We start from the raw sequence: 27694 nt of genomic DNA, 5'->3' as shown, positions 1-27694 counted from the left end.
TCTATTTAGTTATCAAACATTCATTACACGGATCCCGGATTTGATGAGTTAACTTGGTTTGACGGGTTTGCCCAGTTAATTCATATTTTTTTTTCTTTTTCTTCATTAGTTTTTTTTCTTCCTGTTGGTTTTTTTCTTTGTTTTTTTTAATTAATCTATTTAATTATCATATTTTTATGACACGACCTTGCAGTCAGACCCACATCCAAGGCTATTGAGTCTGATATTGCAGCCAGACCCACTTAAACTTGGGTCATGCAAGTTTAATGTTATTATTAATATTATAAATATTACTTTTGGGTCAGGCGTTGCAGCCAAACTCAAGACTCTTAGGTATAACTTTGCAGAAAAACCTAACACTTTTAAATCTTAGTACTTTTTAATATTTTTTATACAAAAAAAATTAACTCGTGACATCGCGCGGGTAATGCAACTAGTATTTGAGTAAATCTGGAGTTAAAAAGGACGGGGGCTGCGAAGGAGGGTATTTGGTCATACACGTAACCGAACCCTTCACTTGGACAGACAGGTAATCTGCTTGGAAACAGAGAAGGCGTAGGATAAGAAATGTGCGCACGATATAGAAATGTGTCCTCATTACCTCCCTGCGCAAATTAGGGCTGGTCACTTGCCAAAAACGTTTTCCAGAATTGTAGTTTCACGCCACAATTGATTGGTACCCTCCTTCTCCTCTTTAATTTTCTTATGTGATTTTTGAAATGAAACACGAAACCCATATTTGTTTTAGTGTTGTTGATAATGGGTAGTGTTCAAGTTTGAGAATTTATTGCTAATATGATTGGATTTTGTTGTATTGTATTGTGCTGCACATGTCTGTATTGCATTTTTCTTGTAGTGTAGAAGGGAGATTGCAAGGTGGAATGGAATGATGGAGTGATTTGGTGAATTGGGTAGTTGATATTTTTGATTCATATGGGTTAAATGTTGTGTAAATGCTTGTTGTGTAACATAGGGAGTGAAGAGGGGAAAAATGGAGATGGAACCTTTTAATGCATTCATTTTCTAGGTTGGAACATCTTGAAATTAGTGTTTTTTGTTAGGTGATGTGGAAAAATGGGAATCATTTTGTTTGCATGTGGAGTAAATAATTCTTGTACTTGAGATGGCTGTGATGCTGAGGAAAGGAGAAAGAGAAAATGGCTGAAATCTCTGAACTTGGAAATAGGCATCCAGTGTTGAGCACTGTGGAAGGTTGGGAATTTAGAGTGAATATGAGTGGATCTTCTTCCCTAGCTATGACCTTGTCAAGTTTACAAGTTGCACCATATTCTATTTTTATCATTGGATGGGATAAAACATTTTCTTGCTTTTCAATGCTTGAAAGGGGCAGGTTTACTTGTCCAGTTCTTACATCATTTTATGGATGCCCCAGAATTTGGTTGTAGAACATGAGAATATTGTAATTTTAGTTTTCATCAGTTTGCCTTTGTGCTTGCAGCCTTGTGTTGGCACATGTATGTTGTTGCTTTCTATACTGTAGTGTTTATTTGCACATCGGAATTGAATTGGTTGTTTATATTTTTGGCATATTGGATGCAGGCCCTTAAGCTGATCTTTCATAGGTTAATGAGAAAATATGATGTCTGAAGAGGCTGGCCAAATGTTGGTTGTTTATGATGATCCATCTGACCAGCGATCTTTGTCGTTGGATGATACAAGCAGCGCAGAGGAATCGCCTGATGAAACCAGACTATCACTAGAAACACCTAATGATGCAATTCCATATATTGGACAAAGATTTGCTACTCATGATGAAGGCTATGAATTTTACAGTGAATTTGCAAAAAGATGTGGATTCTCAATCCGTCGTCACCGCACAGAAGGCAAAGATGGGGTTGGAAAAGGGCTAACAAGACGTTATTTTGTCTGCCACCGTGCTGGAAACACCCCTGTCAAAACCTCAAACGAAAATAAACCTCAAAGGAATAGAAAATCGTCTCGATGTGGGTGTCAAGCATACATGAGGATTAGCAAGGTCACAGAGTTAGGAGCACCAGAATGGCGTGTCACAGGTTTTGATAATCACCATAATCATGAACTTCTAGAACCGAATCAAGTTCGGTTCCTTCCTGCATATCGGACCATATCAGATACGGACAAGAGCAGAATCCTCATGTTTGCCAAAACAGGAATTTCAGTGCAGCAAATGATGAGACTCATGGAGCTTGAAAAATGTGTAGAGCCAGGATATTTGCCCTTCACTGAAAAGGATGTGAGGAACTTGCTTCAGTCATTTAGAAAACTGGACCCAGAGGATGAGAGCGTAGACTTATTAAGAATGTGCAGAAATATAAAGGAGAAGGACCCCAACTTTAAATTTGAATACACACTCGATTCTGACAACAGGTTAGAGAACATTGCTTGGTCATATGCGTCATCAGTCCAATCATATGAGATCTTTGGTGATGCAGTGGTATTTGATACAACACATCGCTTAACTGCATTTGACTTGCCTCTCGGCATATGGGTTGGAATGAACAACTATGGTATGCCTTGCTTCTTCGGATGTGTGATTTCACGAGAGGAAAATTTGAGGTCGCTGTCATGGGCATTAAAGGTAATAGAGTAAAAATAATCTCTCTTGTCGATTAATTACCCATATCACCTTGTATTGCACATGTAGTGCCTTTAAGTTTACTTTGACCAGTCCATTAATTGCCCCTCTCCTTTTCATATTCACGGGTGCAAAAAGAATGGGGAGGCAGAGGAATATAGATTCTAAATAGCAATACTAGTTGGATGTTTGGCAAGGGATAGTTGATGAGGCATTTGAAATAACTGGCCAAAGAGGTTATTGTAACATTCACAAATACAGATTGAGCACATAAATTAAGGTTCTATTTTCTTACCCTTTTGACTCATTTTTGAATGTTAGGGGTATGCCAGACATTCACCAACACATGCTCGTCAGATTTTCCAGTAAACTCAGTTGAGCTTCTTGATATGTGTCATTTGCCAACTAGTCTGGTCTCTGCAATTATATCTTCCCTGAATGATATAACTATGGCTTCACTATTGTCAATGATTCGTGGTCACGCACACACTATCACAGGCACACGTGTTCTTTCTCAAAGAGCTTTTTTTGGTCCCAAATTAACATTTTTTGTTTTTGTAATCTTTATGTCAAAAGGCATTCTTAGGATTCATGAATGGAAAGGCCCCACAAACAATATTAACTGACCAGAATATGTGCCTGAAAGACGCAATAGCTAAGGAGATGCCTTCAACGAAACATGCACTTTGCATATGGATGATTGTGGCGAAGTTTCCATCCTGGTTTAATGCTGTTTTGGGGGAACGTTATAATGAGTGGAAAGCAGAGTTCTATCGACTCTATAATTTGGAGTCAATTGAGGACTTTGAACAGGGTTGGAGGGACATGGTCAATATTTTTGGGCTGCATACAAACAGGCACGTTGCCAACTTGCATGCCTTACGCAATCTTTGGGCTCTTCCATACTTGAGAAGCCATTTCTTCGCGGGAATGACTGCAGCTGGTCATTCAAAATCAATTAACGCTTTCATCCAAAGGTTTCTGAGTGCTCAAACTCGGCTTGCACACTTTGTGGAACAGGTATGTTACAAGTTACATGCCTGATTCAATATGCTATGTATTGGCCCTTGGACTGCTCTTACTTGAGGCAGAATACACATGTGGGATCTAATATCTTCGCACATCAGATTTAATTTATATTTTTTGCTATATCAGGACATGAGGAATGATTTTTACGTATAGACGTCCTAAAAAGCAAACTATTATTATAATTACAAAAGGGCTCCTTTATCTTTCTAAAGAGTTTTTGTGGAACAATCCAGTGCTGTGATTTGATCTATCTATCATTTATCCAAGTAGATGACATGCCCAATTCTATGATAGGTTTTTTTAACTGTTGGAATCAGCCATCTTGTCAATTTGTTTTGCTTGAGATGTCATGCGAGAGTGATGTTTGTCCATGTAAAAATAGTTTCCTTGAGAGAGAAAGGATTTTTTTTTTTGCTGATGTTGAAAAGAAACATGCTGCTTGCTGAAGCAATGGTCAAAAGGGATATTCAAGTTTATTTCCCCTAGTTTCTTTAGATTTCCAATTTTAACACAATATCATGATCATTTCTTACACTCGATAAATCAATGGAATCATACAGTTAGTCCAGCTAGGCTGGGTTGGTCTTCCATCTTAGAAATTCAAAACTTACAATCTTCATAATCATGTGCTATTGAAGCTGTTTAACTTGTGAATCTACACTTATTTGGATATTGATCTTTCTTGCCAAAAATGATGGTTTCTATATGTACTTAGAATTTCCCTTGATTTCCTGTTGGTTTAGAAACTCCACTTTGTGATTCCAGTTATTGTTTATGATACATTGGAACTTTCTGCCACTAGAACCATTGGTGCAGCGGAAATCCCACTATAGTTTTTGTGGAAAAACTTTTCCATGTTCTTGACTCATCTCTGCACAAGCAGGTTGCTGTAGCTGTAGATTTTAAAGATCAAGCGGCTGAACAGCAAACAATGCAGCAGAATCTGCAAAACATAAGTTTAAAAACTGGGGCACCTATGGAATCCCATGCAGCCACAGTCCTTACTCCTTATGCCTTCTCGAAGCTCCAAGAACAACTTGTTTTGGCTGCCCACTACGCATCATTCCAGATGGAGGATGGTTTTCATGTGAGACACCACACCAAACGTGAGGGAGGCCGGATAGTATATTGGGTTCCTAGGGAAGGAATTATTAGTTGCAGCTGCAATCAGTTTGAGTTCTCTGGAATTCTTTGTCGACATGCCCTTCGAGTTCTTTCCACAGGAAACTGTTTTCAGATCCCAGAAAGGTACCTTCCTTTGCGTTGGCGTCGGATTAACACATCTAGTGCAAAGCTTCTTCACAGTTCCAATGATCATGGTGAAAGAATTCAGTTATTGCAGAACATGGTATCAAGTCTCATAACTGAATCTGCCAAGTCGAAGGAGAGACTGGATATTGCAACCGAGCAAGTTTCTATTCTTTTATCTCGCATCAGAGATCAACCAGTTCCATCACAAGGTATACGAGATTTTACCTCCATTCACAGAAAACTTTAGTAGCCCTGCCTCGTATACTCAGCAGTGACTGAATTCTTGTGGATAGCCGAGGGAAGCACACCTCTTTATTAAAGAAAGCAAGTTTGCTGAATCTGTAAATGCATGCTCTTGCTTGTAGTTTGAAATGCTGCATGAAAATCCTTCTGCTCTCGATTCATGCAGATAAGGACTGCACATGGTTTTGTATTTCCCTGACAGCCTTCTGCTCGGCTTTCATTGTGGAGCAGAAGTTTCTTGAGGGTTCTGTAATGTTCCATATATATAGAAAAAAAATAGATATTGATGTATGATCGTGTTCTTGTTTAAAGCAGATTCATGTTCTTTTCACAAGGGAAATTCTTCCAACCAGATAAAATAACTCCTAAATCCAAGAGAGCAATTGATTATCATTAATCTCTTGTTTCAACAATAAGGCTGTGCAATTATTCTTGGTTCTAGGTTATAAGGAGTTTAAAACTTTGTTGGTAGTGGTGTTTGAGATTTGTGATGCAGATAATTTTTAAAATATTTTTTTTGTTTACAAATATATTTAAATGATTTTTTTTAATTTTTAATATTAGAACATAAAAACTATAAAAAATATTAAAAAAAATTAATTTAATATTTTTTTTTAAAGAAAAACACTTTTAAAAAGTATCTAAAATCAGGAGCAAAAGCTTTTCCAAAACACTTTTATTATCACATACACCTGTGTTTGATAGTGGTGTTTAGCTGGAATGATGAAAATAGAAATATGAATTTAAAATCATTTTAGACTAATTTTTTCTGTTTTAAAATACAAAGGTTGTGTTCTCTATTTTACCATTTTAAAATGAGATTAAAATGAGTTTTTTTTTATCATTTTAAAATAAAAAAATATGTTCATTTTGAGATAGTAACTAAATGATGATTTGTGGTATGATTTTTACAAATTAATAATTAGATACTTAAAATTTGAATGTTAAGGTATTGTTTATCCTTCAATCCAAAGGTTAATATTCCGTTAATTTTAACTTTCCATGTCTTCTATTGGATCTACTTTTAGAAAATAAAAAAAATATCTAAAAGACAAAATACAAAAATAATTAAGTTTTAATGTTAATTTTTAATTTATTTAAGCTGGATAATTGATTTAAAATTTTATTAATATATATACTATCTATCTATTTTATTTTATTTTAAAAGGCCAAGAAAATTCAAAATTATTACTCTTTTTTTCCTGGTAATTTCTTGTTTATTTATGATTTCTATTTTTATTTTATTCTAATAAAATAAAAAAATGGCTATAAATAATTAAGCTATTAATTTTTATTTTATTACTAGCTATAAATGCAATTAGATTTTTTAAACTATAGGGACTAAGTTATAATTAACTCTCTAAGCGATAACGACTGGCTCTTCTGTCCCTGGAGTTTCATTTTGCCGCTGTTCTGGCTCAGTTTCCCAACCAAAGAAGGAGGAGGAAGAAGCTGTCACCCTTGCAGCTGCAGATCACCTGAAAACGGTGCGTTTCTTACCAAACCATCAACTTTAGAGACAGTTAATCTATCATGAGTTCATCTTGATCTGGGTTTTCTTTCTTTCATTTCTTGACGGATTTTCTCTTTCTTTGTAACTGTATTTTTTTTTTCTGGTGATAGTGTTGGTCTTGCTGGATATGGAGTCCATGTTTTGAAGATTTCTTTTGATGGGATTTTTCTTGAATTCAATCATTTACAGACCATTTGTAATCAATTTTCTAATGTAATTAAATTCAATGATAATGTTTAAAAATGATTCCAAACACGAAATTTCATTAAAACTTCCGAATTGAATTCAATTAAGAGGGTTCAAAAGATATTTCTTTTTTAAGGGTAAAAAGATACTAGTTCATTAATCATGTTAAAGCATGTCTTGTGGGATTAGGGTTTGAAGCTTCATCCGATAAAGGAGAGGATGGAGTGTAAGTGGGACTTTTAACTGTTTATCACTTGGGATGAATGCTGTGCTGTTTTCTTTTCCTTCCCTCTTAAAGACTGGTGCTTTAATCCTCAAGAAATTTTAAAATGCTCAAGCTGTAAATGGTTACAGCTCAGGAGAGAAAGACATAAGGAGATAAAATCAGGCGAAAGGGAATTAAAACAATATATCTTTTCTCTCCTTGTTGTATCTCTCTGACTCTCTCCTATGCTGTAAAAATTGGTAGTTACCATATAATTTTCCTTTAATCCTGTTTGCTTCACACCTGAGAATATCTGAACTGAACCCTAGCCAAGGAACTGGAATGGCACCTCTAATTAAAGTCAGTAATCCTTGTCATTATTTTGGTTTCTTAGTTGGTTTCGTTTGGTCTCTGCAGTTTGTGCATTGCGGTGGTGGTCTGTTATGTCTCCTGTTGTTAGTTGAAGTTCTTTTGTTCTTGGTTACTTGTCTGTTCTTGGATTCCTCTGTTTTTTTTTTTTTTTTTTTTTTATAACCTTGTCTGCTTTGAGTTTTCTTTCTCCTTGGTTGCTTGCCTTCTGCTCCCAAGGTGTTTAATGAGTTTTCATTGGCTTATAAAGAATGAGAAAAAAAAAAAAAATTCCATGGTAAAAGTGCATGTAGCAAGGATTTTATGAATTTCAGGTGATGTTTCAATCTGTTCACTAATATTCATGTCCCTATTTAACTTTTTTTTTCCTTCAATTTGCATGTCTGCGGGAGACTAAAAAATGGCTTGTATGTGTTTTGCAGGTGAAAGTGCTTGAATTATTTGCAGGAAAATGCATCCTCCTTTGACATTACATAGGCACCCGATGTGTGTTGAAGTGAGTTTGCTTCCTTTCATATGCTATGATATATCCCCTGAACTACTTTTAGTTGATGTGAATTGGAATTCCTTATTTCTCTAGTTGTAGATGAACGGCTGTTAACAGCTATTTCCCTCTTTCCATTGAAGTAGGGAGGGGGTCTCATGCTCATATCCTTGGATGGATTTTTTTTTTCCGTGTGTTCTTTGATGTGTGGTGGAGTGGAGATCAGTTGGGAAATGGTCGCGTCTCTCCACCATAGTAACATGCATCATCTTTTGATGCTTCTAGTTGCAACTTGCTTGTGGTAGATGGAAGGCCACCATAGGGATAGAGCAGAATGCTAACGAGGACTTGTACAACAAAACTTAAAACTAGTTGGTATCTATGGCTAGTAAAGAAAAAGAGGGTGGGTATAAGATTGTAGCCATAATATGTTAAGAATAAGGTGACCATTTCCGAAATTTTCAATGCAGATGTTTGGGAAGAGAAGTCAGTATAACATCATGTCTATGGTGTGCTATTTTCTGGAATGAACTTGTGATCTTAACTTTTTGCTGAACCAGGCGACAAAAATATTTTGCAGATTATTGAGCAGTTTCAAAAGTGTCATTTGGACCATCCTATTGCTAAGTTCTTTGGTGAATGCACAGAACTCAAAATAAAACTTGATCGCTGTTTTCGGGAGGAAGTGAGTTAGCATTATGTTTGTCCTTTTTTTTCCTGGCTAAAATACCATTTTGATCTGGCAGTAAATCCTTAAGCTTTTTTCTCAGAAAGCCGTGAAGCGTAAGGCGAATTTTGAACAAAGCAAGAAACTTAAGGAAAGGCTTCAAGCATTAAGGAAGGAAGCTGCTGAGGGAAGTCCTGAGAAGAGCAACTTTGTGTAAGCGTAATTATTAACTGGAAGATGAAATTTTGTCCGCTGGCTGCAACGTGAATATAATGCATAAAGTGATTTAGTGTATGACTGGACCCATGCATTGAACAATACATATATCACTGCAAGATGGTGAAAGAATTCAGATGATCCATGGTATATTGTGGGCAATATAATGTCATATTTCTTCATTCAGCCTGGCACTTTCAAGAATGATTTAAGATGACAATATGCAATTTCAGGTTGTTACTCTACATTCTTATTTTATGTGCTGTGGTCCCATCGCATATCCTCATGAACAAAATCCAGTTACTAGATGTAAATTTCATGTCCGGGTTTTATGCTGTGTCGTGAACCAGTAAAAATCAGTCCCTAATCAATCAGAAGGCAGAAAGGATGTTTTCTGGTTTCCTACTTCCCTTAAAATTTCAGCTTATTAGACAAAACTGATCTGATATGATACCACAGATGCCTCTGCCTGCCTCTGCCTGGTCAAAAGCATCACCACAAAGATCATGCATGCAGGCTGCTGTTAGTTATGTTCACAAGATGTAAAACACCCCCTTTCTATATCCTGGACCTGATTATACATTATTATGCCCTGATAAGGAAGGGAGAGCCCAGAATGAAATACAAGAAACCAAGGCCGAAAGTGCAACCGAGTCTGCCAACCTGCCTTCAATCTCTCCAAGCTAGTTTCATCCAAAACTGCAATAAGTTCAATCCAAACTAGCTAGACGTTATGCCCTGCACTTCTCAGTTGAGCTTCCTGATATGTGTTATTTGCCAACTAGTCCGGTCCCTGCAGTTATACCCATAATTTGTCTCTCGATAAATAAGGTTCAAATTTTTCACCCTTTTGTCTCTTTTTGGTTGGCAGGTGACTGCCACATGCTTGTTAGATTTTCCAATAAATCCAGTTGAGCTTCTTGATATGTGTTTTTTGCCAACTAGTCTGGTCCCCCTGCAGTTATACCTTCCCTGAATGATGTAATTGTGGCTTCACTGCTGTCAATGATCCTTGGCCACACATACACAGTCAGAGACACCCATGTTCTTTCTCAAAGAGCTTTTATTGGTCCCAAACTGAATTTTCTTGTTTTTGTTATCGTTATGTCAAAGTCCTTATGGAAAGGCCCCACAAACAATAGAATATGTGTCTGAAAGGAGAAATGGCTAAGGAGATGCCTGCAATGAAACGTGCACTTTGTGAATGGATGATTGTAGAAGAGTTTCCATCCTGGTTTAAAGCTGATAATGAGTGGAAAGCAGAGCTCTGTCGACTCTGTAATTTGGAGTCAACTGAGGACCTTGAACTGGGTTGGAGGGACATGGTCAATAAATTTGAACTGGTATGGAAGGGAGAGCCAAGAAAGAAATACAAGAAACCAAGGCCAAAAGTGCGAGTGGGTCTGCCAAAGAAAATCTGTCAATATTTTGATGATCGGATTGGAAGGGAAGAAAATGAAGTCATTGTTGTTTTAGGAAGCAGAGGCGATTCGTTTTGCTTGGCTCTGAGATTTCTTAACAGCAATTGGGTGCAGAAACCTGTCAGCACTCACTTACAAGAGAAAACCTGGAGAATAGCATCAATTAAAAAAAAAAAAGCTTCTTCCAGGCTCTAATTCGCCTTGCAAACCTTGTGATGCAGGGGAAGCACAATCAAGGACAGCAGCAAAAGCTGAAATAGGGTTAAAACACAAACAACTCTGAAATCTTATTTTATTTCTGAAATATTGATATGATAAAGTTTGTCTCTCTATAAGGTTTATAAATTTTTATATAAGTAAAAAACCGACCTTAACAAGGTATGCAGAATTAGAATCCTGAAACATGAAAAAACATAGCTAAAAATAATATAATCTGGAATAATCAATCAAGGAAAAATAACAAATCAGAATCTTCAAAGCCTAATCTAAGAAAACCCATGTGATGGATAGACAAGAAAAGTAAATCCCTTATAGAATTGGTCTTAGAAATCTCATGCAAAAACTTAAACCTAATTTAATGATTAGATAAAAAATTATGACCTCGTTTAATTACTATGCTTATCTGACATAACATGATCGAATTTTCTTTTAGACCTAACTCGGTTATATATTTTTAATTTAGTTCTTCAATTATAATTTATCATTTGTTTTGTTTTTAATTTCATTCCTCATTCTTTAATTTTTTTATTTTCTTCTTATTTCTTTTATAGATGTTTTTTTGTTCAATTTAGTCATTCAATTACAATTTCTCAAATGTTTTGTTTTTCATTTCGGTCCTTGTTTTTTAAAATTTTAATTTTTTTTCTTGGCCTTTTTGTTGAACTTTTTTTTTTGCTTTCAATTTTATTATTCAATTAAAGTTTTTTTTTTTTACCACTTTAACCCTCATTTTTTTGATTTGTTTTTTCTTTTGTTAAAGTTATTTTTCAATTAAATTTAACCCTCAAATTGAAATTTTTTATTTGCCCTCTAATTAATGTTATTTTTACCCTTAATTATTTTTAGATCCTTTTGTGTAATTGATTTTTTTTTCATGATTTCATCTTTCAACATTTGATTTGTTGGGGATTCGGGTTCGTGCGATCATTCTGAATTAGTTTTTTTTTAATATTGATTTTATGATTATCTTTAATTTTTTTCTATGAGTTTATTACGGTCTCATGATGTAGGTCACAAGTTTTGCATGTCATTTTTTAATATAAGTTTTTTAATATTGATTTCAAAATAATTTAAAAATAAAAAAAATATTAATTAAAAATAAAAAAATAAAAAACAATTTTAATTTTTTTTAAATACTTTTATAATACAAAAACAAACATACATGGTAAAAAGCTTGTTTGATAGCACCTCCAATCATCCAATTATATCGTGTGTTGGCTGCAAAATTTCCCAACACTCTACCCGTCCACCATCAACTACAACATTAGCAATTCAAGCACAATTCTATTATCTTCTATCCAAATCGTAATTGTATTAAATAGAACATTTTCATAATAATATACTGGATGCTATCATGTCAGGCTTAATTTATAAATGGTATAATAAACTAAATTTATTTAATAATTTCTTATTTCTGATGTTTAACCTGTTTTCCAGTAAAAAACAATAAAAATTGCAGCATAATATGATAGTATGTAAACATATCAATACTTAAAAAGAGGAAGAAAAATCTAAGTTTAACCAAACTTCTTGCAAGCATAGTCGAACAAGGCCTGCAGGTAACTCACAGATGATTCCTCTTCTGGCAACTTGAGAAAACGAGCAACTTTTGCAAATCCAGCATGGTGCTGGTGCCCTAGTAGAGAATCCTCCAGCTTGACTTGGAAGTTCATTTCCTGCTTGTGAAGTTTTGGACTTGATAAAGTCCACTGCATTGCCCAGATGGCCAAAGGCCTCATGTAGCCTAGAGATCTATACTGGCCATTGGTGTTCCAACCTTCTGGAGTTTGAAAAGAATACCTGTAATTAACACAGCACCAACCTGTTACTCAGCATTCCATGGTTCATGGCTTCTTACATACTTCCACAGTTATAAAACCCGGCCCGGCTCGGCTCGGTAGATCAAGCTAGGTACTGGCTGATCCAGGAGCCTGGTTTGGCTCCTTTTTTTATGTCATTTTGTTTTTTAAAGATCATAGCTTTGATTGACTTGCTGACCCACAAGTCGATCAGTTGAACCCGTGATCTAAACCTTTGACCGGGTTGATGCTTAATTGTCTGCAGATATCAGATTGAAAAACATGAAGACAGAAGAAGAAGGAAAGGGTGAAGGTTTCCTACGTACCCAAGTCCTTGTTCAGCCCACGCAGCCTCATAGACTCCGCTTGCGGTATGAAAGGCCATATCTATCAAACCTTCCTGCATCATTGTTGCGGCAACTGCATAAGTGACCCCAGACCATATTTCTCTCGACTGCATATCTGACATGTCCACTGTTCCATCAGGCAGCATCCCATTTACAGCCCCTCGTTTCCCATCATGCACCTTCAGGAAGTTGTAATTATAAATCTTCTCTAATGCACTTCGTGCTTTGTCCTCGTCAACAATCGGCAAAAGTCCGCATGCTCGTGCATACCTACCACCACAATCGATTAGTAGCTAAACCTTTACCGTAACAAAATAATGCGTTTCCCCATAATTAGAAACCTACAGTTCTGAAGCCTGGATGGTTCATTGTCATGCAAGTAATCTACAGAAATATGAATTTATTTCTTATCTACCGTTTGTGCTTTTGAAAGAACACAGAGCTATTTCTACTGCTTTCAGAAGCAAGCAGAGGGGGCTGAGGTAGAACATCTAGTGGATAAGTTCATGGATCAAATAAACACAACGAAGCCTAAGAATAAGTCTGAACGCGCTAAACAATCTTCCGACAAAAACAACCATAACTCTTAATTCAATCATTGGATTGAACTGAAATTTTGTCAGAACATTCTTCAAGCCTTTTTCTCAAAAGGGTCAGCTCTTTGTAATCAGATGAGAGGTCATTTTATCCACAAAATAAGCCCAAATGATTCTTTTTTTTTTATTTTCATTTTCATTTTTGGATTTTCTTCTTATCTTGATAGTTAATTATCGGTTTAGTTTTTTTTTCCTTTATAGACTAAATCGGTTTAGCTACCATATAATCAGTTGGTGTGCTTTGTTTTCAATCTATTAATTTATGAAGTATTGAATTTCAAAATATATCGAAGTTTTCTCTATAGTTTAAGGCTAAAGCTACCTTAAAACTTATAAAAACCCTAGTTCTATCTTTGCTACAAGCTTATCAAATACTTTGGAAACTTTAATCAATCAAGTCTATATTAATGATCTAAAGGAATTTGATGTTCAAAAGGATTAAACAAGGCATGATTGCAGCATACCATTGTCCGGCCAACTGATCAGCTTGAATGGATGGGCTATTTCTACCATTGCTGTCGTCATAATTGAAGTAAGAACCATTCCATAACTTGTCATACACAACCTTTGCCTTCTGAAACCTAAACCAAAAATATTCTGCAGAATCCTTGTCTCCTACTTCCCATGCCAGGGCTGATGCAGCCTGTAAGGCCGCCACCCATAGCCCACCACAATATGCACTAACTCCAGACACAGACCATGTATCATATGTCTGATCAGGAAAACCATCATTCTCAATCATCCCATCACCATCCTTATCAAACTGATCCATATAAGCCATTGCAACATAAACTGATGGCCAAGCAGCTTGTGCGAACTTCTTGTCTCCTGTGGCAACTACATCTCTGTAAACCTGGAGAACAAATTTTGGATTCAAGTCTTTCCAGCGATCAGTATTGTGAAGGTTATAGGCATTTACTTCAAACCATGGGTCATCAATCCCAATGTCATGAGGGACGGCTCCAAGAACCTTCCTGGTGACACACTGTCCATCTAGTAGAAGGTGCATCTTACTGGGATCATGCATCATAACCGCGGCTGCAAAGTCCCTTTGAATGCTGAGCTGAAGTTTGGGAAACAGCATAATTAATGCGAAAGATGCATAGAAGTGAACATCATAGGTGTTCCACATGGGATACTCGATCCCTTCTAGATAAAGGAATTGGCCGACATTTTCTTCTCCTTCTTGAAGCAAATTCGTTCCTAAAGCAGAATTGGTTGCTAAAGGAGTGTGGATTTGCTCAAGCACAGAAGTCATCCTTCCAAGAATGTCAACAGAAGTATCGCCTTGGTGGCCTAAATCAGAACCTGTCCTATCGAGAGAGAACTTTTTTCCTCCAACAGTTGCTAAACTATGCAACGGAGGAGATCCATCTGAAATAAACAAAATGTTACTAAAGTATGTTTAAGACATTCATAAACATGAGTTGGGCTATGAGAGAAGAGGCTCCATCATCCACATACCTGTCCAAATTGTTCCCCCTGAATTAAGATAATAGAGCTCATTAAAGAGAGTGACAGGATACCTGCAAGGAATCTTCCAAGTAACTTCAGAATCTGGGTTTACATGAAATGAGAAAACTACACACTGAAGCTCACCATTCAGGAAGCCTCTTGTCTTCAAGAATTGGTCTCTGCCAGGCTTCTATCTGGGAGTCCCAATGGCCATGTCCTATAGTTTAAGGAAACAAGGAATTCAAATGAATTTATTAGCTTTCCAGCGCAGGATTGTGGTTTCCAAACGTAAAATCAATCTCCACACTTCCTATTCACAGTCTGGCTTTAAAATATTTCTGTTCCATGATTGCACTTTTTAAAGCAACCAGTGTCATCAAAGAGGACAGAAAAAGACTTTACCGAGAATAGCATCATGCGCAATATTTGCAGCAGCATCTCCATGAGTACCATAGAATTTGGTGTAACGCCTGTTGATGGACACATTTTAGCACACCGATAATCTTCCAATTTGTAGTCCACTTCAGATAAAGCATTTGGCAACCTACCTGTGATAAGTCCTTCCACTCGCAAAGATTACTTCAGGACAGTCCCATGCCAATGAAAAAGTAACTGTACACACAGAATCTGGTGGAACTGTTGAAGTAGCTGCAATGGCTGCCCCAATAGATGATCCTGGTTCTGAAGGCACTGGCTTTCCAGATGAGTTGAGGTTGTCGAAGGATCCATGCTATTAAAACACAAATCAGTGGAAGTTTAGGTAAGTTTTGTTAGCAGAAGATGCAGACTGGAGCATTTGAGAACATTTTCACAAAACAAAAGGTACGAGTATGCCAACCTCTTTTACTTCATTCCACATCTCTTTTGCCGTAAGACCTTGCGAATTTCCAGATATCACAAAGGAAGGGCATTTTGAGACATGGACACCGGGAGTCTCTTGTGCAGCGATTGCAAATGTCAATGGGGGAAGCTCGTTTGCTGTCCTGTATTGTAAACAAGACGAGTTCATTATAAGAAAATCCTGACACATGCCATAAACTTACAAATCAATCCCACCAAATCCAGAAACAATATTCCTCTCCAAGGAAAGGAACTTACTTGTGATGTAGAAGTACACAATCCACACCATCGTCCATCCTAGAAAATCAATTATCTTGCCGATTAGCATTGATTACAACCATTACATGCACATCCAAATGCTTTATACACATAGAAGCAAAAAAGAAAAGTCTTGTATTAGCAAGTAGTGTTGGAAATTAGAGCAATACAATAACATTCACACACACACACACACACACACAACGACTTACATTTTTGTTGAATTGAGGTGCTGGCCAGAAAATTCAGAAACCCCTCCAACAGAATTCTGAATCGGCACAAGTCGACACAGAGGTGTAAGTTACATGAGTTTCAGTTGCTTCTCAATTGTCAGACTGTTTTAAAGGATCTTGAGAAACATCTTTAGCACTCATTTGCAGATGAAATAAACAAAGAAACCAGGAGAAACAACACAAAAGCATCAGTGCAGAGGTTAAAAAAATCAAAGTACTTACTGCCCATGTGAAAAGCAAGGTGACATCAGCTGCAGTCTCTCCAGAATTATAGAGCTGAAATAAACATTCCACTCTTAGTAACAGGGCAGACTGTACTTAATGTCCAAGAATCAAGTTTCCCGTTCCTACCGTGAAGGTAAAAACTGAGACAGGAAAGCTGCTCTCCTTGTAATTATGAGGAATAACAGGTGAAATTTGACGACAAACAACCCTGAGTTCTGGATCAGGTTCGCCTGCGCTTGAGGAGAAAGGCATCCAGATATATGATATTATATCCAAAACAGAGTTCATAATAATCTCAGATGTATACATACTACTTGCAAATGTAGGTTACCCTCGTATACAGTCCAAGCCCTGGGGTATAAAGCATGATATCTGGAATTATCTCCCTTCAGATTCCATTCCCAAGATTCAATCCCTGAACCTGCAGGTTCTCTGAGTACGTGGACAAACATCGGTGACTGTTTTTCCATTTCTTTGTCTATATTTCTATCAAAGTTCAAACTCATCTTAACTGATTTTCAAGTTGAATTAGAAACAACATTCATGTATCAATTGTAAGCTAATCAGGCAATAATGCAATCACTTACTCAAGCTTGTCTGGACTCCTTGAGCACAGTACGCTACAGTATTTTTTACCATTTGAGCGGGAAACAAAAATCTGCACGCAATAGCATTCAAATTAAGAAACCAAGTCACATGCAGGCAAGAAGTAGAGTTTTATGCGTTTTAGTCTGATAACACAGGAATTGTAGCGTATAAGTCTTTAGTCTGGCATAGAGAGACACAAACATGACTGCTGTGTTCTGAGACAGCTAGACATTATCAAACACAGGAAAACCAAGTAACCAACCACTCCATCTTGTCTTACTTGGACAAACTACTAACAGTGTCATTGATCCCAAAATAGAAAGGCAAAACAAACATGTTTCCCCCCGCAGTTATTAGACCCGGCCCGGCCCGGCTTATTGATCCAAGAAACCCGTGATCTAAACTGGCTGAATTTTAAGTTAAACCAAAAAAAGCATTGATCTAGTGAAACCCAGATCATCTTAACAAGTTTTTAGTGATATAGCCAAACCTGGCCAGTAAAACTCCAAGGAGATCTTTTTAAGAGAACAAAACAACACTATTTTATGTAGAGTGACTCAACAACCATGGCTTCTCCTCGTCCATTTTGTGTCTGCCATCTGAATCGGGTAATTTCCATGTAACTTCCCAAAGAGATGAAGTGTAAAATAGATGCATTGGCAATTCTTTTTTCCAGGGATTCGTGTTAAACTTACAGAAAATTGATTTGCTAAAACAGGTTTTTCTTCTACTCTGGGAAACAGTTGCCAACGCTGAAATTCACCTCTGTAACTCCTTCCAATGCTTCCTGAGCTGTACATTGTTGATTTTATTAAAAGAAAACAGGCATTATAAGAGAATTCATTAAATGATCAATGGACTTTTACAACAACAATGAACACAGATGATGCATTGATTTCAGGTTGCATCTTCTGATAAACTCCTGAAAGCCACAGGCTCAGTACAGGTTACCATGAGTGCAAATTTACCTATGAACATCCTATGATATGTTGCCTATTACACAAGACTTCCACATAAAAAGACATCGCATCGTTTTGATAAAAAAAAAGGAACTCAGTTTGAAGTAAAACTCAGCCCGAGATAGGTTATAGGTCCACCGATCACCAAGTTGACTTCCCAAGCCAAGCCTGGTTTTATACTTGTGTTCCTAGCTATACAATGAACAAACATAAATGTGAATTCTTTCTTGTTTTTAGGAACTGGCACCTACCCAACACCACCTACTGGAATGCCATGAGAAGATGTAACATTGCGCTTTGCAAATGGATCGATAAAAATACCCTTCTGCAAAAGGTAAAAGCCAAGATTAGTCTGTTCTTTGTGGTTCCTCACCATAGATAACATATCGAGGTACAATGAGGCGATTGTGATAAAAGTTACTACCTTTTTTTTGGCATTTTCTCTGACATAACGCCATAGCCGAATACCTATAGGGGCCTGCCAAAACAAAGAAACCATCTCTTCATGGATATAGATACCAAGGACAAGGATTTCCCACCTAAAAAATATTGATGATAGAGTAATAACAAGGGATGTTATGAAGTCTCAGAAGTGTAGATTTTCACTCTGTATAAACAGCCTTTGGTGCACGTGTCGTTTTTTTTTTTTCTTTTTATGACGGGCAATTAAGGAAAAATGTCGGGATCAGTTCTGGTTTTGAAGGGGAGACGTTCTGAAAAATCTTGCAATATCTTCTGCCTTATTCTCTCTTCTGTTTTTTCAGCCTCTTTTGCCTCGAGTTTTGCATAGTTTTTTTTGTCTATTTTTCCTTATGTTCCATGTTACTTTGTAAAGGGATATCAAGCTCAAATCTTCTACCAAAAATTCCAGAAAAAAAAACAAAGCCATAAAGAGAGATATTGTCCATCACTACATCCCTTTTCTCTTCTATCTTCCTCCATCTTCTGCAACCTTGTGCTTCTCCTTTACATGAAGTGGATTATGCCTTACTACCACAAGAACAAAAGAGAACTGTTCAGGCGTGCCGACTCAAAACTACCTTCAACTTAATTTTTCTTGAGTTAGCATATCTACAACTTTTCACCACTGCTTCACTTGCCAATGCTGCACGCACAGTATTTCAAATATTTCTACAGAGATTCACTCCAGACCTGGGCCTTGATTCCATCACAGTGCTTTGGCATGGACATAATAGTAAGTAACGTTAGGATCTGTAGGGCAGAAGGAACAACACTCACTTACCATACGAAGTATCTCTTGCCAAGTTAAAGTGAACTGTGAAAGGACAGTTTCACTGGTGTCTAATCTCCGCTGCCAAGTCAGTGGTGCAGGTTTGCCAGGATCAACCTTAATCTAGACATTCAAAAAGAAATCATATACAAGATTAGCATTGAAAGGTCTAAGTATCGAAGAACTCTACTTAGAAACGAAAGAAAAAAGGGGAGAGACCAAGAAAGATGAGAAGCTATGGTGATCATGTGAACTGTCCTCCATGTTCATTGCATAATATACATACATGTAATCTTGAGTGCTTGAAAGAAAATAGAAGTAAATTACATAATACTATAAAGATATTATAATTCTAATGTCTTCGAGTAAGCATAATAAAAAAGATTACCCTAATAATTATATATGTTGGCGAAACTTTATAATTACATTTTATGAGTACTCAAATCGAAGATTAAGAATAATGTATTGGATAATTGACTAATCTTTTAATTCAAGTAATCTGATCCATCTTCTATAATCAAGGTATTTGATGACTTGATACGGAAAGTCTAGAGAATTAGTAAGTGATAGCAGGTGATGTCTGATAAGACAGATGATTGGTAATTGTGGTAGCAGCATGTGGTGACCGGTAGCTAGTACTTGTAAAAGATCTTATTTGATGATAGACGTGAGACTCTCTGATGGTAAAGTTAATAACTTCATAGAGAGAGAAAGTACAATAATATTTTAAAGAGATAGATTCTGAAAATATGTATACTAAAACTATTAAGAATGAAGAGATTGTGAACCGTTGACTTGAATGATTCATGGTATATTTATAGCTTATTAATATTGTCTTTTTGTAGAGGGAAGAGACTGGAATGTAATTTCACCTTTGTGATATTTTAAGTTGTATCCTATTCAAAATAATACGTATTGGATCAGTATAAGATATTGAGTGACCTACATGGGGTCCTAGAAAAATCTATAGCAAGTGTTGGGTTCAGATCTGTTAGAAATGAGAAACGGATCCAGGCGTGTTGCCTGAACTCAAGTGTGTTAGGCTTGAGACGCACTCCCTAATCTGAGCATGTTGGAAGTGTATGTTAGTATTTATGGATTAATTGATAAAATCTAGATTAATTATTTTTAAAAAATCAAAACTATATTATTTTATTTTTAAAATGAAATTCATCTATGATGACCCCCCGACTTTGTTTAAACCGAGTCAACCAAATACTTAGGGTAAAAAACGATTATAAACTCAAATAACTGCAGTTGCAGAAGAAAATCTGTTTAGGTTGTAAGAAATTCAACTAAAAACCTTGTTTAAGTCTAACAAACACAATACAAGCCTTCCAACCACGCAGAGACAATGTCTCAATTGGCTACAGCATATATACCTTATCCGCCGGAGAATTTGAAGGTTCTCCTTGTTCTTCATCGGAACCATTCCTTGATATCTTTCTTTCCGTCATCTTTCCTGCAATAACTAGAAATTCAGTCAATATCAATTTAGATAATCAAAATAAGATGCAAGAGTTAATTTCTTTAGAAAAAATAAATGTTTTTATTGGTTAATATTATTTTGCTATGCTTTTCTAGTTTTAATTTTTTTATAATTTTTTTTTACTTAATTTTTTTCAATTAAATATTATTAGGGTTTTCTAGTTTTTTATATACAAAATGTTGCAATAACCTTTTAATAAGTAGAAACCTGAAGAAGTAAAATTAAGTATTTTAAAAATTTTCATAATGCTTTTTATTTTAAAAAAAAATTAACATGTAACGAGCTTTTTTTATCCTTTGCTCTTGTGCATGTAGAATTCATAGCTGAATTTCCTTAATAAATAGTACCAAATTATACCATCTGTTTTTTAGAAAATTAAAAAACCTATATATATATATATATATCCTCGAATCATCACCTTCACAGTGACCACCGACAGTCATACCCAACAGTACTAGCAACCTCCATTGTATTATAATAGATTTATTAATTAGTTTAATTCATAGTTATTTTCACAAACCTTAAATTAACATCCATCACTCAAACAAAATTAGTTAAGAAGACCCCTAAACATGGTAATACTAGGTTCACCAATGGCCGGATACAAACATACATACACATCAATAATTAATATGTGATTAACCTATTTTTAATGGGTTTAAAACACTCTTAGCATGTTCAAAAAATTAAGCTTGACATGCTACCGAGCCTAGAAATACTGGGCCGGACCTAAACATGTTTGAATTTGATAATGTGTAAAGTTCAGAGAACGCTGATTGATTCTGACAGTATCCAGATATAAATAGCTGAAAATATACAAACACATGTATACATCAATGATTGATATGAACATGTGTGGTCTGTGAATTCTTGTAGTGAACTGCATGACAGACATATTCCAATTGAAATCACAGCATAGATGCATACTTCACATGAATAAATGAAGCCTTGACAGAACACAGAGAGAAATACAAGGAATCATGAGCTAGCTAGCAATATATATATATGCTTGTGAAACAGTACTTGGAAGATCTGGAACTGCATCAAGATAGAAGAAGAGCATGAAGAAAACTAACCTCAAGAAAGAGATGTAAGATTATATAGATGGTCGACTCAAGGCTAAAATGGGTTTGGAGAGGAAAAGATTTGCGAGGAAGATGGAGATCTTGATATAATGTGCACAGCTTGAATGAAGCCTTCGTTTGATAAGAAACCAGATGCTGTTTTTTTGTTTTTTTTTGTTTTTCCTTGTAATAATAAAAATAATAATAGTTGTTGCTTGTGGTCCACATTTTAATTTGATTATGAGGTTTCATTAAATTATTACCTAATCTCATGAATTTCTAACACCTCACTTGGTCGCTGTCTGCAGCTTGTTTTTATAGATATAATTTAAGGTGTTTTTTATTTAAAATTATATTAAAAAAATATTTTTTTAATTTTTAGAAATTATTTTTGATATTAACATATTAAAATAATCTAAAATTTTAAATTTTAAATTTAAAAAAAATATAATTTTAACTGTGTTTTACAGAACAGACTCAAATTATTTTAAATTACTACCTTTCTTTTTTTTTCCTTGTAATAATAATAGTTGTTGTGTTCTGGTCCCACGTTTTTATTTGACTTTGTGGTTTCATTAAATTATTACCTAATCTTATGAATTTCTAACATTTAACTTGGTTGCTGTCCTAGAGTCTGTCGAGGAGGAGTGTTGATGAAGTTATAATTTAAAATATTTTTTTATTTAAAAATATATTAAAATAATATATATTATTATTTGTTAAAAATTATTTTTAATATTAACATATTAAAACGATTTAAAAAAATTTAAAATTTTATAAAACATGATTGTTAGAAAAAAATATAAATCATATTTTATAACCTTATCTAACGGTTTAAATTATTAGATTGAGATAGTTTTTTTATAATAATTTCAACCGCATTCTCAAATATTACATTACAAAACAAACTCAAAACTTACATGGATAAAACATATATATTTCTGTATACTCTGTGTTTTAAAAATATAAAAATTCATCAAGAAATTATTTTAAAAATATATTTATTTTATATTTATATTTTTGTCTTTTTAATCAAATGTGTTTCAATTTTATTTTGTATTTGCCATGTATGTTCTGAAACATTAATTAAATTAACTATAGTGTGATTTGGTGGTAAAAATATTTGTTTTCTATTTTAAATTTTCAAGTTTGAAACTTAGAATATAGAAATATATTTTTTCTAATGTTTGGAGGTATATTAAAGAAATTTAAATTATATTAACTTACAAATTAATTTGAGAATATTTTTATTATTATTATTTTTAACCCACAAATTGAGATTTGTTGGAGATTCCACAATTTTATTTTCCAAATTAATCAAGATCTGTATTAATTAAATGTCATGTAAACTCTATAAATATTATTATTTTAGGGAGGGCACAATGGAAATGAAACGTACGGACTAAATTACAAAACAAAACAGGCAATTAAATAAATAAATAAATGATGAATAATTAAATACAAATCGAAAAGGACTAAATTAGCATCTTCGTTTCTCGTTTCTTTCTCAATCAAGTAGTTGACAATTTAATTATTTTTTGGCTTTGTGTGTGTTTATATATATATATATATATATATATATATATATATATATATATATATATATATATATATATATATATATATATTTCAGTGTAGTATAGAACATGAGAATAGCTATATATAAATAATTAATTAATGTTGCCGTCCCATTCATTCGGCAAATTCGCACCCCGAGATTCATAAAAAACTAAAAAATATATATTGTAATTTAGTTTTTTTTTAATTTATCAAAATTAATTATTAATTAATCACCATCTATATTTTGTAGTATGTGCAACAAAAGTGATATTCGTATCTTTAATTTGTAGGACGGCATAAGATCTAAGCAGTGATAAATCATACCAAAAAATCACGTAAAAAATATCTCCAAATGCCAGAATAAATATTCATCACCAATTAAAAGTATATATTAATTATTTACCATCAATATTATCTAGAAGTACTGTATATAATTCATGATAAAAACTCGACTTATCTTATCAAAACCTAATTAATTCAACCATCTAGGTGGTGGCCCAGTGGTAAGAGATTGGGACCAAGAGGTTTGCTCTTTCTGTGGTCTCGGGTTCAAACCCTATGGTTGCTAATATGATGGTCACTAGAGGCTTACATGGTCGTTAACTTCAGAGCCTGTGGAATTAATCAAGTTGTCGAGGAATGGCCAGCCTCATCTTATATGATTAAGTTAATTGTGTTCTTGCAAACTAAGAAAGTTTTCAATCTCTCATGATTCTAATAATATTTTATGACCAAACCACCAAAATCAATTATGTGATATATGTGCGTATAATTATTATCATATAGAAAATAACCTCGAGGGAGAAAGAAATTTTTGTTATAATATATATATATATATATATAAACAGAATAGGTGTTACAAATTGAAAAAAAAACAAATTAAAACAATAATAAATCAAATATGAAAACTTGAATAGGAGGGAAAACTTCATTTTCATTTTTGAAATTTTTATTGTTTTGATGTGTTTTATTTTCTTTATATTTTTTATTTTTATGAATAAATTGGGATCTAGTTTTTGCCATGTGTTAATTGATTCCGGCCATATTAGCATTTTCAAAACTCGGGTAAAAAAAATAAAATAAAAAGTTCATCACTCAAATAGATAAAATAAAAGATTAGGTACTCTAATATAATAATAATATAAAAAGAGTTGGGAACTTAAATTGATTTTTTTTTAATATGGTTTGACCAAAAAATTATCATCAGAAATGTAGTTATTCTCCAATTTAATTATATTAGATACTTTTAAAAAAATTAACAGAAATACTCTCATTTGAAAAACTCAAACCCTATCTAATTTATTCCAGAGAAATAAATTTGAAAAAAATAAAATATCATATTATGTTAATTCAATTTTTCTCATAATGATCTCCTAAAAATAAATTAGATTATATTTAAATTTCTTTCTAATATTCAATAATCAATCAATTCATTATTCTAATATACAGAAACTTAAGTGAAAAGTGATGAATAATTTTTTTTTGTTTTTCCTTAGTCCTCTTTCTGAAAAAATAAATAAAATTTTAGGTGATAACTCACCATCTCTGGACTCCACTAATTGTTGAGCTCAAATATATACGGGTCTAGTAAACTACCATACCCACCATCTCCGGGCTCAACCAAGCGTTGAGCCCTAACTTGTGTAGGTCTGGCAAATCGCCAAGTCCACCATTCCTAGACTCAACCAAACACTAAGTACATATATGTATAGGTTTGGCGAACCGCCAGACCCACCGTTTTCAAGCTCAACCAAGCATTGAGCCCAGATTTATATGGGCTTGGCAAACCGCCAACCCCACCATCCTTGAGCTCAACTAAGCGTCGAGCCCAAACATGTATAGGTATGGCAAACCGCCAAACCCACCATATCCGGGCCCAACCAAGCGATGAGCCCAAGCATGTGTTGGTCTGGGGGTTCATCTCCAGGCTTAGCCAAGCACTGAACCCAAACTTGTGTGGGTCTGACAAACTGTCAGACTCACGGTTAGAGATATTTTACTCTGATGAGTCAAGTATATTTTATCCTAACAATAAAAGATATTTGTTTGATATGTGAACCTTTTTCCCCTTACATGAAAGAAGAGACCTTAGAAGTTATCAAAGGGATCAATGTAACCTCCACAAGGTAGGTTTGATTTTTCTATACTACGAATAACATATATCTATTTCTAGGGCTTTATTCTAAAAAAGAACTGTTTTTTCTTTCATATAATATTGACTTAATTATCGAAGAGTCCTCGAACTCTAAAGAGGGGATCTTTTACAGATATTGAGCATAATTCATCAGTCATTTCACCAAGAAAAAATAGATCAAATTGCCAGAATGAGGAGATTAATAATCTTATCACAGGCCTCGGCTTGGCCTTCAAGCCTATAGGATAAAATTGGACTTCATCAAAAAGTTATGTCAAAAGCAGAATGTAAGGGAATGGTATGTATACCTTTTTAGGGTTAAGCAAGTTCTCATACAAAGTATTCTCACCCCAAATGATATCCATGTTCTTGTTCGCAGCAGAATACGAGTATTTAGGCGTTGTCCCTGACTGTCTGCCAAAATTCCATTCAAATTAGGTCTTGTAATTCTTCATCCTTTAATAAATAACCTTTCTTCACTAATAGTAGTATTAACTAACAATATCTTAAGCTACCTACCTTGTTTATGATCAACACCTTCTGACGAACTAGGGAGTTCATTCCTCGCAGAGAAGACTAGGGTTAAACCACTCCCTAAAAGAAGACGATTGGGGCGGACCCAACTTGGCATGGGCTCGGAAAAATGTTGAGCCCATGTGCCAAGAGGACGTGCCCTAAGACGGACCCAACTTGACATGAGTTCGGCCAAGTGTTGAGCCTAAGTACCAAGGGGACGTGCCCCTGGGCAGACTCAACTTGGCATAAGCTCGGCCAACTACCAAATTGACCTGCCCTAGGGCCGACCCAACTTGGCATGGGCTCGGCTAATCACAAAGCCCAAGTGCCAAAGGGATTTGCCCCTAGGTGAAACCAATTTGGCATGAGCTTGGCCAAGCACCAAGTCTTAGTGCCAAGGGGACGTGCCCCAGGGTGGACCTAACTTGGGATGGGCTCCACCAAGCGCTGGGCCCAAGTGTTAAGGGGACCTGCCCTTGGACGGACCCAATTTGGCATGGGCTTGGCCAAGTGCTAAACCCAGGTGCCGAAAGGACTTGTCCCATGGCAAACTCATCTTAGCATGGGCTTGGCCAAGTGCTGAACCTAGGTGACAAGGAAGGCCCTTAACAGACACCAGCTAGTAAGAATTCATTCTTATCTTCAGAGATCTTTAAAGGACGAGAAGAATCCTGATATATTTTCTCTTGATAAACCATCATGTAAGTTAATGTTAGGGATATTTGTCTCTCATTAATATTAATGTCAAGAATATTTGTCTCTCTTGTTAATGATAATGACAATGATATTTATACGTCATTAATTGACCATGTCAGGGACGTCTAATCCTTATTAATATTATAGTGGAAATAGATGTCTTTACCCTCCTAGGATAGAGAGATTACTGGATTTGAAGGATATAAATACCCCTTAGACCATTCAGGTAAAGGGTTAAAAATTTCTATTCAAAATAAATAAATTTTTTCGAGTACTGGAATATTTATTACATCAAAAAAATAACTTTGGTTCTTGAAACTTAATGGTTTTTTTTTGTAATTATTATTTTTTTTTCTCTTAAAAGTTATTGATTATCATCAAAGAGTCTTCGAATCTTAAAAAAAAAAAAAAATTTTATAAGTACCAGAAGTCACTTGTTGTGGGGGTAATTTATATAAAGATGGAGGATAGAAACTTTCAAACAAAAAATTTTAATTGACTTATAATCCAACCACCAAATATCTTTATTCCTATGCATATTAGATTCGTAGCATCATCACCTTTGTTGGCAACATGACACTAAGCACACTTGGTTTTAAAGATTTTTTCTCCGACCTTTGGATCACCTGCTGGAGCTTCCCAGAACATTGCCATTTCTCTTTCTTTCTTAATTGTTTTTACATGTTTGGTGGACCTTCATCTTCATCGCTTGCCCTGCCCTCTTAGAATTATATCGTTGAGCGAGGCGGTAGAGGTGGGGGTGACACATGTCACTAACAAATATTCATTTCCATTTACTCATATGCTAATTTGCTCTTTTCCTATAAACTTATCAATTTTAATCATGGTTATGTGGCTCGAGGTTTGACCGGTTCAAGATCTGGGTTGCAGTTTATTAAGTTAGTTTCAAAACAAAAGTCAAAAATTAAATTTATAGGTAACGGGTTTATCCTCCCCGACCTAGTTTTTATCATGTTGTGAAGCAAAATCTTATTTCTTTTAATGTGATGTGTATATTTTTATACTCTGGATCATGAAAGGTTTTTAGAGGTTTATGCATGAATTTAGAGTTTAGACTATATTTTGTGGTTTTTTGAATCATTAATGAGTACAGTTTGTTTTTATAATCGAGTACCAAATGGGTAATCGCCGAGTAGAGAAAATCATCCACCCGACATGATCTCCGACAGGATCGAAGGGGAGTGATGGTTTTAGATCTTCTGGGCTGCAAAAAGTTCTTCCTCAAAAAGATCCAGCTTAGACATTGTTGTTTAGGGTAATATTAATACAAGAGAAAGCACCTTGCTTTGACTGAAGAGGAGGCTA

At 35.0% G+C, this 27694-nt stretch overlaps 3 protein-coding genes across 9 annotated transcripts; 2 read left to right on the top strand and 1 right to left on the bottom strand.

Annotated features, from left to right (window-relative positions):
- Positions 1-486: 486 nt before the first annotated feature.
- Positions 487-5389, top strand: LOC18098351 (protein FAR1-RELATED SEQUENCE 11). 2 transcript variants are annotated; one of them, XM_006385008.3, is made up of 4 exons: positions 487-676; positions 1561-2578; positions 3152-3595; positions 4488-5389. In XM_006385008.3, exons 2-4 carry the CDS (start codon positions 1598-1600, stop codon positions 5100-5102), a joined length of 2040 nt encoding a protein of 679 aa, XP_006385070.1. In that variant the 5' UTR covers positions 487-676; positions 1561-1597; the 3' UTR covers positions 5103-5389. The 2 variants fall into 2 exon arrangements, with proteins under 2 accessions (XP_006385070.1, XP_024455672.1); XM_024599904.2 differs by lacking the exon at positions 487-676 and adding an exon at positions 694-1212.
- Positions 5390-6422: 1033 nt separating this feature from the next.
- Positions 6423-8920, top strand: LOC18098350 (uncharacterized). Its single transcript, XM_006385007.3, has 4 exons — positions 6423-6585; positions 7794-7867; positions 8436-8540; positions 8626-8920. Exons 2-4 carry the CDS (start codon positions 7823-7825, stop codon positions 8737-8739), a joined length of 264 nt encoding a protein of 87 aa, XP_006385069.1. The 5' UTR covers positions 6423-6585; positions 7794-7822; the 3' UTR covers positions 8740-8920.
- A 2825-nt stretch (positions 8921-11745) lies between these two features.
- LOC18098347 (uncharacterized) lies at positions 11746-21645 on the bottom strand. 6 transcript variants are annotated; one of them, XM_052452043.1, is made up of 20 exons: positions 21475-21645; positions 20292-20380; positions 18922-19032; positions 18103-18156; positions 17930-18003; positions 17415-17511; positions 16719-16789; positions 16463-16563; positions 16258-16361; positions 16129-16182; positions 15886-15941; positions 15674-15712; positions 15414-15558; positions 15124-15305; positions 14978-15045; positions 14720-14792; positions 14585-14646; positions 13585-14494; positions 12504-12794; positions 11746-12178 (listed from the first exon to the last, which is right to left on the bottom strand). In XM_052452043.1, the coding sequence occupies exons 2-20, from the start codon at positions 20364-20366 to the stop codon at positions 11896-11898; spliced, it is 2850 nt and encodes a 949-aa protein (XP_052308003.1). In that variant the 5' UTR covers positions 20367-20380; positions 21475-21645; the 3' UTR covers positions 11746-11895. The 6 variants fall into 6 exon arrangements, with proteins under 6 accessions (XP_052308003.1, XP_052308005.1, XP_006385066.3 ...); XM_052452045.1 differs by having other exon boundaries at positions 18922-19026; XM_006385004.3 differs by having other exon boundaries at positions 20292-20371.
- Between the last annotated feature and the right edge of the window lie 6049 nt (positions 21646-27694).

This window comes from Populus trichocarpa, chromosome 4 (genome assembly GCF_000002775.5).
Source record: "Populus trichocarpa isolate Nisqually-1 chromosome 4, P.trichocarpa_v4.1, whole genome shotgun sequence".
Taxonomy (NCBI): Eukaryota; Viridiplantae; Streptophyta; class Magnoliopsida; order Malpighiales; family Salicaceae; genus Populus; species Populus trichocarpa.
Note: the sequence above shows the minus strand (reverse complement) of the source record. Positions and strands in the feature narration are given on the sequence as shown.